Source organism: Rousettus aegyptiacus, unplaced genomic scaffold, assembly GCF_014176215.1.
Source record: "Rousettus aegyptiacus isolate mRouAeg1 unplaced genomic scaffold, mRouAeg1.p scaffold_m13_p_5, whole genome shotgun sequence".
NCBI classification, from domain to species: domain Eukaryota; kingdom Metazoa; phylum Chordata; class Mammalia; order Chiroptera; family Pteropodidae; genus Rousettus; species Rousettus aegyptiacus.
This window is the reverse complement of record NW_023416308.1, coordinates 55,917,250-55,932,920: the sequence shown is the minus strand read 5'-3', so window position 1 is coordinate 55,932,920 and position 15,671 is coordinate 55,917,250. Positions and strand designations below refer to the sequence as shown.

General features: G+C 38.6%; 1 protein-coding gene across 8 annotated transcripts in view; it reads right to left on the bottom strand.

Moving 5' to 3' along the window:
- PGR (progesterone receptor) overlaps window positions 1–7,219 on the bottom strand; it is a 126,813-nt gene extending 119,594 nt beyond the window's left edge. For all 8 annotated transcript variants that reach the window (XM_016134012.2, XM_016134014.2, XM_016134013.2 and 5 more), the window contains exons 1-2: window positions 4,862–7,219; window positions 3,644–3,795 (exon numbers count right to left, since the gene is read on the bottom strand). In XM_016134012.2, coding sequence (XP_015989498.2) covers window positions 3,644–3,795; window positions 4,862–6,498 — 1,789 coding nt within the window. In that variant the 5' untranslated portion in view covers window positions 6,499–7,219. The remainder of the gene's footprint in view (window positions 1–3,643; window positions 3,796–4,861) is intronic.
- Window positions 7,220–15,671: the final 8,452 nt, after the last annotated feature.

Here is a 15,671-nt window from a genome sequence, read left to right as displayed (position 1 = left end):
CTTTCTTAGTGGTTTCTTTTTTCTCTGTCTCCTACCAAGGAAAACCCAGTTTTCCTGGATGACTTTTAGTATAGGCTTTATTATCTCCCACTCCTAACTTGGAAAAGAGAGTGAGTGGCTCTTGCCCCCTGACTATGTCTTCTCCTCTCTACCTTAAATGTGAAGTCATTATCACCCATCCATTTACATCGCTCGCTTCTAATCACCCTTGGTCTCTCATTCTTCTTTAGGACTAATTTTTACTTTCCTAGATGTTTTATCACTTGGTGCACATTTAACCTCTTCTTTCAACCCTCTATCATTTTTTCTTTAAAATTTATACTTTTCCTATTATGAGAAAGAAAGTATAGTACTTAAGAGTACAGATTCTAGAGTCGCACCATTTGTGTTTGAATTCGGACTCTACCACTTTAAATGAGATTAAGGCAATTTAAACATCACTCAATCTTAGTTCCTATAGACCATAGTGTTCCCTGCCCCCTTACTCCAGAAATTTAATACAGGACTAGCAATTAGAATCTAATCCTATGAACTGACTACCTTCTTCCTGGTTTACAGGAACTGGGCTCTCTAGACTTCTGCCCGACTCTCTTAGGGAGAACAATATCAAGACTATGATATACCTTAGTGTGTTGTCATCTTCTTTCCAATAAACTTCTGTGCAATGCCACTTATGAAAGAAACACATAACTATCATATTTCTCAGTATGTGATGCTGGCCACAAGATAACACTAGAATTGAATCAATTTTCTTTCACATATGCATGCTAAAAGACCATCATCATTATTCTCCCTGGTAACACATGAATAGCCATATTATTGACTACTAACTTTCAAATTTGGACACACTGGCATTCACACATAGTTCCACTTTGAACCAGCTCATCCTACAGCCCTACTTTACTCTAAGATGTCAAATATTGCATGTTTCTCCAACTACAAAAATCCTTCTTCATCTTTCTCGCTCTTGAAAACTCCCAGAACCTTCTCTCTCTTCTCTTGCCTTAAATCATTAACTCCCTTCCAATGGGACTAACCTTTACCTAACTAACTTCTCAAACTTCAACTCTCATAATTTCCTAATATGGATCTTAATTAGTCTAATCTTAATTTCTTCACTCTTCTTTGAACATATACACTTAAAAGCTCCCAATGCCCAGGGATTAATAATCTTATTTGTCCTTTAATAATCAAGTTTAAATCTTCCTCAAAGCCCTCTCCCATCATTCTAGAACATACACATTCCATCCTACAACCACCTTTCTCCTGCCCAAACACACAAGCTAACAAACCACACAAACCTTATATATACTTTACAGAATTGTTTCTCTGGATATTTAATGATAATCTTTATTTTACATGCATACATGTTACCTTCTCCACTCTATTATAAGCTCCTTGAATGTGAAAGCAATACCAGTTGAAGCTGACAATATATTAGGTATTCTTTTAAAACTTTACATGTGTTAACTCATTTTATCCTTATAACAACCCTAAGAAGTAGCTACTGTTATCCTCGATTTATATCTAAGGCAGACAGAGGTAAAATCAGCGAAGGAACCTTTCGCTAAGATCTAACTGTAAGAATATGTAATTGCTGAATGAACTTACATAGTTTTGTAATCTTGCTCTAGTTTCATGAATGATGTATCAAGAATTATCTTGAGTCCTCTTTGTAAGTATTGCCAAATAAAGTTACTTCATTTCTACTACTAAAGACTAAAATAGTATACAGGAGGGGTCCAACAAATGCTTTCTAAGAGTAAATTCGAGAAGACATCTTATATGGTGTTGGATGTTAGTCTGATGATAATAGTGTGAAAGCATATGTATTTTAGTTAGGGAGGGCTTTGGTCCTACATGTACTTTTTGAAGTAACTTACAGGAATTAAGTAGCATATCTACTTGTGTGTTCCATCTCTGAATTATAAACATTGTGATTAAAGAATATCTAACCTATGTTAACTAACAGTCAGCCACTAACAAGTTGTATGCTCTTTGGAAACTCAGATTTGTCTTTGGGACTTCTTATCTGTAAAAAAGAGGGAGCTGAGCTAGAATAAACTGGGCTTAGGGGATTCTAAGTGGGTCATTCACTTAAAGAATTAAACTATTATAAGGAGACTGTTAGAATGAAGGAAATCATATTAATGCAGAAGGAAATGTTCAAGAAACCAGAACCAAAGTCAGATAAGAACAGTAACTCCAATTACGCACTGAAGAATCAACTCTTCCACACAAAGAACTTCCATCTGTAACTATGGTTAAACAATGTCAATGGGAAAGTTAAGCCCACTCTCAGTTCTCACACACCCTCTTTTCACTGTGCCTCAATTAATTTAAAATGCGAATGACCTCCCCTAAAGCTGAATAAATATGTTTAACATCAGTTAAATACACTCAACCTTTGTGGGCAAAAAAATCATATGCTAGCAATATACAAAGCAAGTGTTTTTATGAAAAATTAATTTCAGTAGAATACAAATCTATTAATAACTAGAAATCATTTCATCAAATCATCAAAAAGGCATAAAAGTTGTAAAGAGTCACCTGTTAGGGATCTACAAGGGTAGATAATTATTTTGTTAAATGTCTTTAGGGTTAGTAGTCTTTTGGTGTGCATTTGAAACCCCATTTTAGGTAAAAATTCCCCACTACCTCTTTTCTACTTGTAAGTATAGGGGTCTTAAAATCCAAAAACTCTCCAACATGAAGCAAAACAGCAGACATTCACCTCCAGTTCCTTGTCTAGGTGTGATTGCAGCACCACAGAGGAAACCTTAAACTAATTTCAGTTTATTACAAAATACACTTATTGTTAGAATTCAAATGTGAAATGATCTTTAAATATATTTTTATCTTCAAATATAAATGTGTTTGGCTGATTAGCATTTACTGTAGATAGAGAAATTTTAAAATATTATTTATGAAAGTTCAAGTCTAAAATATACTTTTCAAGTCAGTCCAAAATCATTCAATAAATATGTAATTTAGATGACTTTGAAAACATAAGTCTTGCAGGAAAATACTTTAGAAATTATATTACCATGATGCCTAAATTTTTCATTTGCTTTAAACTGTTTACTCTATCCCCTTATACACTTTATATACAAAACATACTAAACAAATTTTTTAAATTTTATATATAAGTATTGCATAAATGTGTCTGTAGGGAAAAGACAAAATCACATAGAAAATTTGTAACATCATATACATGTACATTTACACACAAGTACACAAGTACAGATATATAATTTTGATGACTTTTACCATTTTTCTTTTGATCAAAATTTTAAATTGAATATGTTACATATAATATACAATAAAAATATCAAAATAAAATTAGAACAAAGATGTTTCTTTAAAGCTAAATAGTTAATGAATATTAACATTGTTCCCAGGATTAATATGACTTGTATCTATTATTGAAAGTGTTAGTTAAATATTATACATTTATAATATCCAACTGCATTCAATTGTGAGTATTGTAAAAACATATTGTGAAAAATATCATATATTTAAAGTTATATGGAAATATTACCATTTTTTAGAATAAAGAAGCAATAATTAAAATTTATAAAATATTGGATGATCTTCCTTTACAATTAAACCAATAATAAAGGATCATGGGAAAGGAGCCTACCTTCCATAGCCCTTTTAAAGAAGACTTTACAGCTCCCACAGGTAAGGACACCATAATGACAGCCTGATGCTTCATCCCCACAGATTAAACAAATCTTCTGAGGCAATGAGTCGAAGCTGTACTGTGGGCTCTGGCTGGCTTCTGAATCCGGCCTTGAAATGCAAAACAAAGTACTCTATTTATTTTTAGATGCACCACTATCTAGTATCAAAGATTTCTTAACCCTAGAATTGACAGACTGAAAGAGGGTTTTAAAAAAATAGAACTGTATATATATATATACGCACTTGAAAGGCATGCAGATTAAACTTGCAAACTAAACCCGTTAGTGAATTCACCAGACTTGCAAATTATTAGCCGTTTATCAGTAGCACTAGCATAAAAGAACAATAAATACATAATTTTTGTTCAGGAAAGTTCAATTGTACTTAGCAGCGCTTTTGCTTTGATTTTAAAATTCAACTCTGTAATGCTTGTTTACTTTAACAAGTGTGTGTTTGTCATTTTAAAGTATTGTTCAACATACCGACACTGTTTTGTCTATTTACAGCACTGAAACTCCAAACTGAGCATTTTTTCCTTTAAAATTCCATTACCTCAGTATGTAAATTCAAATGTTTTTGAAAACCTGTGTGGAAAGTTGTAGCGAATAGGAAAGAATATTAGAATACAGTGCACTACAGTGATTGATATTTAAATCCATAATTTAAACATGTTACACAAATTAGTTTTAATCTTAAACTCATATGAAAATTGAGAGGTTCTGGCAGGCTACCCTACATTAAGTGCCACCCCTCCAGGGTGGCACTTAACGTCACCTCTCCAAGACAGACATTCCCAGTAAATGTCCTAAGAAGAGAAGCATTTTATCAAGCCCCCAACTCACCCCACCCTTTCCCCTCCACCGGGCTACCGCGAAGCTGGTGTGACCCTGCACAATTTAAATCAGGACTGGTTCCGCTTCGGAATCTCGCAGATTTGAAGTTTAAACAATGTTTTCGGGGAGGCATGCTCCCAAAATGGCATATTCTGCGCCCCTTTTGTGTACCCGAAAGAGTAAGGAGAGGAGGGAAGTAAAGGGAAGCCAAATTGCCCGGGTGCCCCGCCCCGGCCACCCACCCTCTTGCGGCCACTCTGAGGAGCGGGCACCGAGAGCTGTGAGCTGGCTGCGGCGAACCAGTGGGACCGCTACTCCCGCGACGCGCAGGACGCCCTCACCTCAGGTAGTTGAGATAGGGCGAGTAGACCTGCGGCAGGCCCTCCTTGAGCACCGCGGCCTGGTAGCTGAGCTGCGGAAGCCCGTTGAGGCCGAGCGGCGGGTAGAGCGCAGAGGCCGCCCCGGTGGCGGAGGCTGAGGCCGAGGTGGAGGGCAGGCTGTCCCGCGGCAGCAGGCAGGACCCTGCGCCCGCAGCCTTGCAGGGCGGTGGGGCAAACGCGCCCTGCTGGGGCGGCGCGCCCTCTGCTTTGTACAGGATGCACTCCAAGGTCGACCCCGACGAGGACGCGGACGAGACAGAGGAACTGGTGGATGCAACTGCCACCGCCGCTTCCCCAGGTCTGGAGGACGACGCTCTCAGAGGCGGCAGCGCCTGCTGGAAATCGGAGAAGACAGCGGGGTTGGCACCAGTCACCAGGTACTGCCGCGGGGAGCGCGCGGACGCCTCGGCGCCTTCCTCCTCCTCCTTAATCTTCAGGGCGGGGGCCTGGAAGTCACCGTACGGCGGGAACGCGTCCTCTTTGGCCTCGGCGTCCCGCGCGTAAGCGCAGTCTGGGAAGTCGCCGGCGGCGACTGGGGTGGACGAGGCTGGGGGTGAACCCCGCGACGCGGCAAAGGCGCTGACAGTCGTGGCCCCACCGTCATAGTTCTCCGCCTCCAGTAGCTGCCGGGTGCGGGCGGCCAGGAAAGCCGAGTTGAGTGGCAGGACGGGCACGTGGATAAAATCCATCACCATGGTGGCCATCGGGGAGCGCCCAGGCGCGGCTGGCTTGTCCTGCTCCGCCAGGGCGACCCTGGGCGCGGAAAAGCGGGCATCTTCCTTGGGAACCAGGACGACACCTCCTTCGGCCGCCCCAGGAGCAGTGGCCGCAGCTCCTCCTTCGGCCGCCGTGACTCCCAGAGGCTGGAGTTTGTCCTTCAGAAGTGGACCTACCGAGCCCTCGGACTCGGAGTCAGCTTCCTCCTCCACTTCCATCACAGTGGGCTGCGGACACGGCTTCGCGGCGGCCCCAGGCCAGTGATGGTTCCCAGAGGTCGAGGGCAGCAGCTGCCGGCACGATGACAGGACCCTGGGCAGCACTTTATGGCCAGCTGCAGTCCTGGAGCTGTCGTCAGCCTTGTCCTCTGGCCGGTTCATGAGCGAGGGAAACACCCCCTGGGTGGCAGGGGTAGCCCTAGGCTCTACGGGAAGTTCGGGGCCAAACAGGCACCAAGGACTGGTGGCCTCGTAGGTAGAAGGGCTGGCGTGGTTCTGTCCGGGACCTGAGGGTGCCAGTAGAGTGTCCAAAACACTGTCCAGCAGCCCGCTGTCCTTTACTGGTGGTCTAGAGCTGCCACCTCCTGCACCCCTTATGGCTTCAACTCTGGGATACTCCCCCTCCACTTCTGACAGTGCCTTCTGATCCTGTGTCTTTTCGTCTTGGTCCTGTCCCTGGCAGGGCCGAGTGAAGAGCAGCCTATCCAGGGAGATGGGTATGGCCGAGACTACCCGCGAGACGTCCGAGGTCTGGCTCGCCTGGAGGGGGCCTGTGTCGGGGCGTCCCAGCAGAAGAGATCCGTCCTGGGTGGGGGAGGGCGCGCCCCCCGCCACGTGGGGAGCCTGGGAAGCCTGGGAAGCCTTTGCCTTCAGCTCTGTCATGATGACCTTACTCTACTTTTCTCCTCCCCTGTCTCTAGGGAGGAGGGATAGGCGAAGGAGGAGGGGGTGTCAGGGATATAGAAGCAGCGGGAGGAAAAATAGGTGTTGAATTTGGCGGGACCGGGCGGGGTTGAGGTTGAGGGTGAGGGGATCTCCACCTCCTGGGTCAGAAAGGGGAGGCGCTGGTCAGCCACTGCCCTTTGCCCTCCATCAGGTAGGCAGGGGAAGGGTAGCAGTGGTTCCGTTCCTGAGGCAGGTGGGGAGAGCAAGAGAAAGTAGTTGTAAGGATCTCGTGTCCTAACTGGGAGAGTCTCCAGGAGAGTTCTCCGACTTCAGTCAGAGGTCGGGGACGCAGCGTACTCACAAGTCTGGCACTCGAGTGGCAGCGGCTTGGAAAGCAATTGCACGCGGCTCTATCTCCCGACTTTTCTCCGGCTTCAAACCTGTGCTTGCCGTGTAGCTCTCAATCCCTGCCTGCTTTCCACTTCCCTTCTCACTAAAACCCTGGGGCTACTTGGACCACTTCCTATTCTTAGGAAGAGCAGTGTTCCTGCAGGCTCCCTATAGCTGGCGACAGTGATCTCTGCAGCTCTCACTTTTCCGAGAAGTCGGAGAAACCCTTGTGGTTGCAGATTCCACTCAAATGCCAAGTGAAACTAGTTCTCATTGAGAATGCTGCTCACACATCGGTTCCTCGCACACTCAAATAGTACAAGGCTTAACTTGAGTAGAGATAGCAGAAGACTGGCCCCACAGCTTTCTAATAACACCTCCTCCCTATCTGGAAGCCCCGCCCAAAGCCCCTCCCTACCCTGATTTCAACCCGATCTAAAATTCTGGAGTTGGTATTCACAACCGCTAGTCTGAATCCACCCTGAAAAGCAGGTGGTGTGAGATGAAATTTCATAAGCACATCAGATTTTGTATTACCAGTTAAGAATTCTGCCCAGTCTAACTGGAAAAATGAATGGATTCTATCAGAAGTTGGATTTTCAGGACTTCAATTTTGTAAAGATTTGGTATAGAGGAAGATATTTGATTATATTATCTTTGAGAATAAATATATTAAGAATGATCCTAAATAATATAAAAAGGGTTATCTTATAACTTCCATAAAAGTGAGTGCTTTCAAATTTATTACAACCAACGTGTTCTGCTCTTGAAAAGTCCTCAATGTGGCAGAGAAGTCTGGGAGTGGAAGATAGTTGATAATACCTCTCCACCTGTGTGGAAAGTCTGACTGTTATGTGCCATATTTTTATTTGTCCTAAGGAATGCATTCCAATTTTTAATAAGTAGCATTTTAAGGAAAGCTTCCTTTACCTCCAGCTTCTATATCCTGTGCTACATAAGTTTCTCAAGAGAAATGTTGAACACTGTTTTCTTCCCTCAACATTGTTTTCTTAAAAATAATCTTTGAGTTTCTTAAACACCTCTTACTTCATAAAGATATGGTAAAGAGACGGGAGAGTGTTGCAATAATTTGAGATACAGAGTCATAAACTGACAATCTCTATGCTGAATGTAAGACCATTGGCTATCTTGACATCATCTGAAATATACCATGTTCAAAACTGAATTAATCATTTGGAAAATTCCTCAAGGTCCTATCTGTGCTGATGCCCCACAGGGTCTCTTGGCTAGAAGTAGAGACTGTAATGGAAGACTCCAAGACTCCAGGATGGATAAAGCCAGTAGAGGTAAGAAGTCTGGATCCCTGAATCCCTGGGGAGAGTCAATATAAGTGAGAAATAAGCCTATATCATGTCAGGCCACTGGATTTTGGAATTAACTCCAGTAATTAGCTTTACTCTGTCTAGTCTTAGATATAAAGGAGTTAGGCAGGTAGAGGAGGAGTGAAGAGAATTCTAAGAAGCAGATATAATCTGTTTGCAGGACTGCCAATAGCAAGGCAAAATATGGGAACTACAAAGAGGCCATTATCAATAAAGTATAGTGTAAAGGGGGGAATGGAAGGGGTTGTGGCTAGAGTGGTGCACTATTTTATTGATATTACTATCATTGCTTTTCAGGCTTTCCTCTTTCAAATCCATTTTAATCCACTTAACATGCTTTATAGAAATGCTATACAGTTTGCCCATTTTAAAGTGTGCAATTCAATGGTTTTTAGTATATTCTTAGTTTCATAACTATCACCACTATCAATTTTAAACATTTGCATCACCTCAAAAAGAAACCTTATACCCATTTGCAGTCACTCCTCATTTCCCTTTAAAACTTCCCAGCAGCCATTGATCTACTTTCCTTCTCCATGGATTTACCTAATCCGGACATTTCACATAAATGGAATCACTTTATATGTAGTCTTTTTTACTGGCTTATTTCACTTAGCATAATGTTTTCAAGGTCCAGCAGTATATCAGTACTTCATTCTCTTTTATTGCCATACAATATTTCATTGTATGGATATACCAAATTATATTTTTCAATTTTTCAGTTGAGCTGTTTCTACTTTTAGGCTACTATGAATATTCATGTATATTTGTGCAAACACATATTTTCATTTTTCTTGGATAATTTTTGTTGGAAAAATTTTTATTTTTCTAGGAGTAGAATTACTGAGTCATATGGTAACTCCAGATTTAACCTGTTAAGGAACTGCCACACCTCAAAAGTTATTGCACAATTTACATTCCCACCAGTAGAGTATGAGGGTTCCAATTTCTCCACATTCTCAGCAATGCTTTTTATATCTATTTTCTTATAGTCCCAATAGTGTGCGTGAAGTAATATCTCACTGTGGTTTTGATTTATATTTTTCTGATAGTTAATGCTATAGAATCTGTAGAATCTGGGTAGCACTGTCAGATAGTCTTCTCAGGCCTTTCCATGTATTAATTTATTTAATCCTTTAACAGTTCCGTGAAGTAGATACTATCATCTCCATTTCAGAGTTGAGAAAACTGAGATGCAGAGTTGCCCAATATTATAAAGATAGTAAGTAGCATGGTGATCACAAGCCAGCATTCTTACAAGTATGATTTTTAAACAGCAGATGGCTCAGAATTTGGTTTCTAGGTTGTTGTAGCTGGAAATTTGGCACTAGGGTTCATTTTAAATGACAAACTGTATTTGGCTTAATTTTGATTGGTTATAAAACTTTCCTGAAGCCAGACTGTGTAATGAGGATGTTTCCTTAAGATTGAAAATCTTGAGGTGGCAAGACAATACTAAAGGTGCCCAGCATGTCCTAAATCATCATTATTCCATGAAATTTGATGCTAGGTGATTAGCACTGACACAAGAATCCCCGGGTAAGTGAATCTTTGAAACAAAACTCAAAGGTTAGATGTGATAGGACTGACTCCTAATATTCCTGAAGACTCTTTATTTTGGGAGAAGAGAATTCAAATTTGGAAGTTTTTTGTTTATACTTTTGAAAAAAGCCTTATTAAGATAAAGTCATCATACAATAAACTGCATGTATTTAAAATGTAAGTTTTGAAATATGTATATACCCGCGAAGTCATAAGCACAAACAAGATAATAAATACATCTTTTGCCACAGAGGTTTCCTCATGCCACTTTTTAATCTCTTCCTAATACTCTTTCCTATCCCTTCCCATCCCTGCCATTCCTCGTCAAACCCTAGACAACTACTAGTCTGCTTTCTGTCACTATAAATTAGTATTTTAAAATTCATACTTGATGTATTATATGTATAAAATTATACATGCACATATGTTTTACAACAGTGTCTGCTTTAGAATTTTTTTTATTACAAGACTCTACTTTTTAGAAGAGTTTTAGATTTACAGAGGAGTTAAACAATAGTACACTGAGTTCCCCTATATCCTCTGTATACAATTTCTCCTATTAACAGCTTATATTAATATGATATATTTGTCATAATTAATGAAATAATATTGATATGCTATTATTAACTAAAATACATAGTTTATTCAGATCTCTTAGTTTTTACCTAATGCTCTTTTTCCTTTGCAGGATCCCATCCAGGACATCACATTACATTGTTATGTCTCCTTAGGCTCCTCTTGGCTATGACAGTTTCTCAGACTTTCCTTGTTTTTGATGACCTTGACAGTCTTGAGGAGTCTGGTGAGGCATATTGGTAGGATGCCTCACCATTGGAATTTCATGTTTTCCTCATGATTAGACTGGGGTTATGGGTTTAGGGTAAGAAAATCACAGCAGCAAAGTGCCATATTCATCATCAAGAGTACATACTGTCGACATGATTTATCACAGTTGATGTTGACCTTGGTCACCAGAAGTAGAATTTGTCAGGTTTCTCCACTACAGAGTTACTCTTTTCCTCTTTTTCCATACTGTAATTTTTGGAAGGAAGTCACTGTGAGCAGCTCACACAAAGGGATTGTGGGGGAGTAGGGAGTTACGCTCTTTCTCCTTTAGAGTGGAATATCTGCATATTTTATTTAGAATTCTGCATAGAGATTTACCTCTTCTTCCCCCATTTACTAATTTATTTAGTCTTTTATTTATATCGATGTGGACTCATGGATATTTATTTTATACTTTAGCTCATTATCGAATGCTACTTAATTTTGTTGCTCAGATTGTTTCAGCTATGGGCATTGAGAACTTGCACGTGTGTGTGTGTGTGTGTGTGTGTGTGTGTGTGTGCACGTGCACGTGCTTTTTTGCATTACAAGATGCTCCAGACCCCTCATCTTACCTATGTCCTACCCCAGTCCTAGAATCACCCATTTATTGGAAAATGATATTAGATGTAAAGATCTAGGTACTAAATGTGTTCTACAATTATTTTTATATCTTAAAATTTTATGTAATACAGGGTATGCTTTTTTCATCTAGTTTCTTTCATTTAGCATAATTATTTTAAGATTCATCTATATTGTAGTATAGATGAATTTATTGTTTTTATTGCTGAGTGGTAATCCATTATTTGGATATATTTTTGTTTATCCATTTAGCTACTGATGAATTTGGATTATTTCCCATTTTTGGATATTACAAATAAAGCTACGATTAAAATGCGTACAGGTTTCATATCAACATATGTTTTACTTCTTCTTGGGTATTAAATGGCTGAATAAATTATTAGATGCACATTTAACTGCCAAACAATTATCCATAGTGGTTGTGTAATTTTAAATTCCCGCCAGCAGTATATTCCAATTCTAATTCTCCCATATCCCAACTGGTATGGTCAGTGTTTTTAATTTTAGCAATCTTAATATATATATATATATATATATATATATAGTGGTATCTCGTTGCAGTTTTATTGTATTTCCCTAAAGACTAATGATATTGATCATCTTTTCATGTGCTTATTTGCCATCTCTGTATCTTCTTTGGTGTGCCTAGTCAAATGTTTTGTTTGGTTTTTAAAAATTGAGTTTTTATTTTTTTATTGTTGAATTTTGAGAGTTCATTATAAATTCTGATACAAGTCCATTGTCACATATGTGATTTGAAAATATTTTCTTATAGTCTATGCCTTATCTGTAAGTTCTTTTAAGAGTATTCTTTGAAGAGCAAGTAAAGCCTGCTTCTTTAGTTTTAAATCAGTTTTAATACTGATATAGTCTAATCAATTTACATTTTTACAAATTGTGGTTTTAGTGCCATAATTAAAAATCTTTGTTAAACCCAAGGTCACAAATGTTTATTCCCATGTTTTCTTCTGCTTTTGAAGTTTTAGGTTTTACATTTATGTAGATAAATTATTGTTTTTATCTTAGTTTTTATTTTTTAAATTATTTTTAAGTTTATTGGGGTAACATTGGTTAATACAATTATATGATTTTCAGGTGTACATTATAATTTGACATTTATATATTCCATTGTGTGATTACCACCCAGAGTCCAGTTTCCTTCACTTACCATATATTTGATCCCCTTTACCCACTTCACCCTCCCCCAAACCCTCTATATTTGATCCTTTTTACCCTGTCTACCTCCTCTCCTCCCACACCCCTTACCCTCTGGTAACCACTAATCCATCGTCCATGTCCCTGAGTCTCTGTCCTATTCATTTGTTGCTTTTCGATTTATATCCCACATATAAATGATACCATGTGATTTTCTACCTTTTCCATCTGGCTTATTTTGTTTAGCATGATTATCTTGAGGTCCATCCAGGTTGTCACAAATGGCAGAATTTCATTTCTTCTTATGGCTGAATAATATTCCATTGTATATATGTATCACAGCTTCTTTAGCCAGTCATCTATCATAGGACACTTTGGTTTCTTTCATGTCCTGGCCACTGTGAATAATGCTGCTATGAACATTGGTGTGCAAATATCTTTTCGAATATGAGTTTTCAAGTCTGTGGGGTAAATACCCAATAGAGAGATTGCTAGATCATGTGGTAGATCCATTCTTTGCTTTTTGAGGAAACTCCATAGTGGCTGTACCAATCTGTAGTCCCACCAGCAGTGCATGAGGATTCCTTTTTCTCCATACCTGCTCAAATATTTGTTATTACTTGCCCTGTTGATTATGGCTATTCTAACAGGTGTGAGATGGTATCTCATTGTGGTTTTGATTTGCATTTCCATAATAGCTAGCGATGCTGAGCATCTTTTCATATATTTGTTGGCCATTTGTATGTCCTCTAGGGAGAAGTGTCTGTTCAGGTCTTCTGCCCAGTTTTTGATTGGATAATTTGTTTTGTTGTTGTTGTTGTTATTGAGTCGTATGAGTTCTTTGTATATTTTGGATATTAGGCCCTTATCGGAGGCACTGCCTACAAATATATTTTCCTATTCAGATGGTTGTCTCTTTGCATTATTGATGATTTCTTTTGCTGAGCAGAAGCTTTTTAGTTTGATGTAGTCCCATTCATTTATTTTTGCTTTTATTTCCCTTGCCTTTGAGGTCAAATTCATAAAATCCTCTTTAAGTCCAAGGTCCTTCAGTTTCATTCCTGTGTTTTCTTCTATGCATTTATTGATTCTGATCTTGACTTAATTTTGATGTTTAGTGTTAGACGACAGTCTGGTTTCATTCTTTTGCAGGTGGCCTTCCAGTTTTCCCAGCACCATTTACTGAAGAGGCTTTTCTTTCTCCACTGTATGTTTTTGACTTTTTTGTCCAACTTATTTGCCCATATAAATATGGGTTTACTTCTGGACTCTTGATTCTGTTCCACTGGTCTGTGTGTCTGTTTTTCTGCCAATACCATGCCATTTTGATTACTGTGGATTTGTAGCATAATTTGAAATCTGGCAGAGAGATACTTCCAGCCTCATTCTTTTTTATCAGGATGGCTTTGGCCATTCTGGGTCTTTTGTGCTTCCATACAAATCTGGTAATTTTTTGTTCCATTTCTTTAATAAATGGCAATGGGATTTTGATGGGGATTGCATTAAATCTGTATAATACTTTAGGTAATATGCTCATTTTAACTATGTCGATTCTTCCAATCCAAGAACATGGAATGTCTTTCCATTTCTTTGTATCTTCTTCAATTTCTTTTAATAAAGTCTTGTAGTTTTCATTATATAGGTCCTTCACATGTTCCGTTAAATTTTTTTTCTTGGTGTTTTATTCTTTTTGTTGCAATTGCAAAAGAAATTATTTTTTCCACTTCTTTTTCTGATGCTTCATTAGTAGAGTATAGAAACACTATGGATTTTTGAACGTTGGTTTTGTAACCAGGAACTTTACTGTATTTGCTTATTGTTTCTAGTAGTGTTCTTGTAGAGTCTTTAGGGGTTTCTATATAGAGAATCATGTCATCTGCAAATAGTGACAGTTTGACTTCTTTGTTTCTTATTTGCATGCTTTTTATATATTTCTTTTGCCTGATTGCACTTGCTAAGACGTCCAATGTTATATTGATAACAGTGGCTATAGTGGACAGCCTTCCCTTGTTCCTGATCTTAGAGAAAAGGTTTTCAGTTTTTCACCATTAAGTATAATGTTGGCTGAGGGTTTGTCATATATGGCCTTTATTATATTAAGGTACTTTCCTTCTATACCAATTTTGTTAAGTGTTTTGATGATAAATGGATGCTGCATCTTGTTGAAGGCTTTTTCTGCATCTAGTGATATGACCATATGATTCTTATTTTTTAATTTGTTTATGTGGTGTATCACATTAATCGATTTGCGTATGTTGAACAATCCCTGTGCCCCTGGGATGAAGTCCACTTGATCATGGTGTATAATCTTTTTAATATGTTGCTGTATTTGGTTGCTAGTACCTTATTAGGATTTTCACATCTATGTTCATGAGAGACATTGGTCTGCAGTTTTCTTTTTTGTGTGTTATCTTTACCAGGTTTTGGTATCAGAGTAATATTGGCCTCATAAAATGAGTTGGAAAGTTTTGTCTCCTCTTAGATTTTTTGGAAGAGTTTGAGGAGAACAGGTATTAACTCTTCTTTGAATGTTTGGTAGAATTCACTGGTGAAGCCATCTGGTCCTGGACTTTTATTTTTGGTAGGTTTATGATGATTGTTTCAATTTCCGTACAGCTGATCAGTCTATTTAGATTTTCCATATCTTCTTGATTCATTCAATCTAGGAAGATTATATTTTTCTAAGTACTGGTCAACTTTTTCTAGGTTATTAAATTTGTTATTATATACTTTTTCATAGTGTTCTTGCATGATCCTTTGTATTTCTGCAATGTCAGTTGTAATCTCCCCTCTTTCATCTCTGACTTTATTTGTGTCCTTTCTCTTTTATCTAAGTGAATCTGGCTAGGGGTTTGTCAATTTTATTAACCTTTCAAATAATCAGGTCCTTGTATTTATTTTCTCTCTCTCTCTCTCTCTTTTTTTTTTTTTTTTTTGGTTTTGTTTTCAATTTTATTTACTTCTGCTCTAATTTTGATAATTTCTTTCCTTCTGCTGACTTTAGGCCTCATTCGCTATTCCTTCACTAGTTTTTTAAGATGAAGTGCTAGGTTTTTAATTTGGGCTCATTCTTCTTTTTGGAGATAGGCTTATCATGATATGAACTTCCCTCTTATGACTGCTTTTGCGATATCCCACAAGTTTTGCTATGTTGTACTATTATTATCATTCATTTCTATGTATCTCTTGATCTCTCTTTTTATTTCTTCCCTGACCCGGTTATTTTTCAGTAGCATGTTGTTTAATCTCCATGTATTTGTGGTTCTTCCTGATTTCTTTTTGCAGTTGATCTCTAGTTTCAAGGCATTATGATCATAGAGTATGGTTGGTATG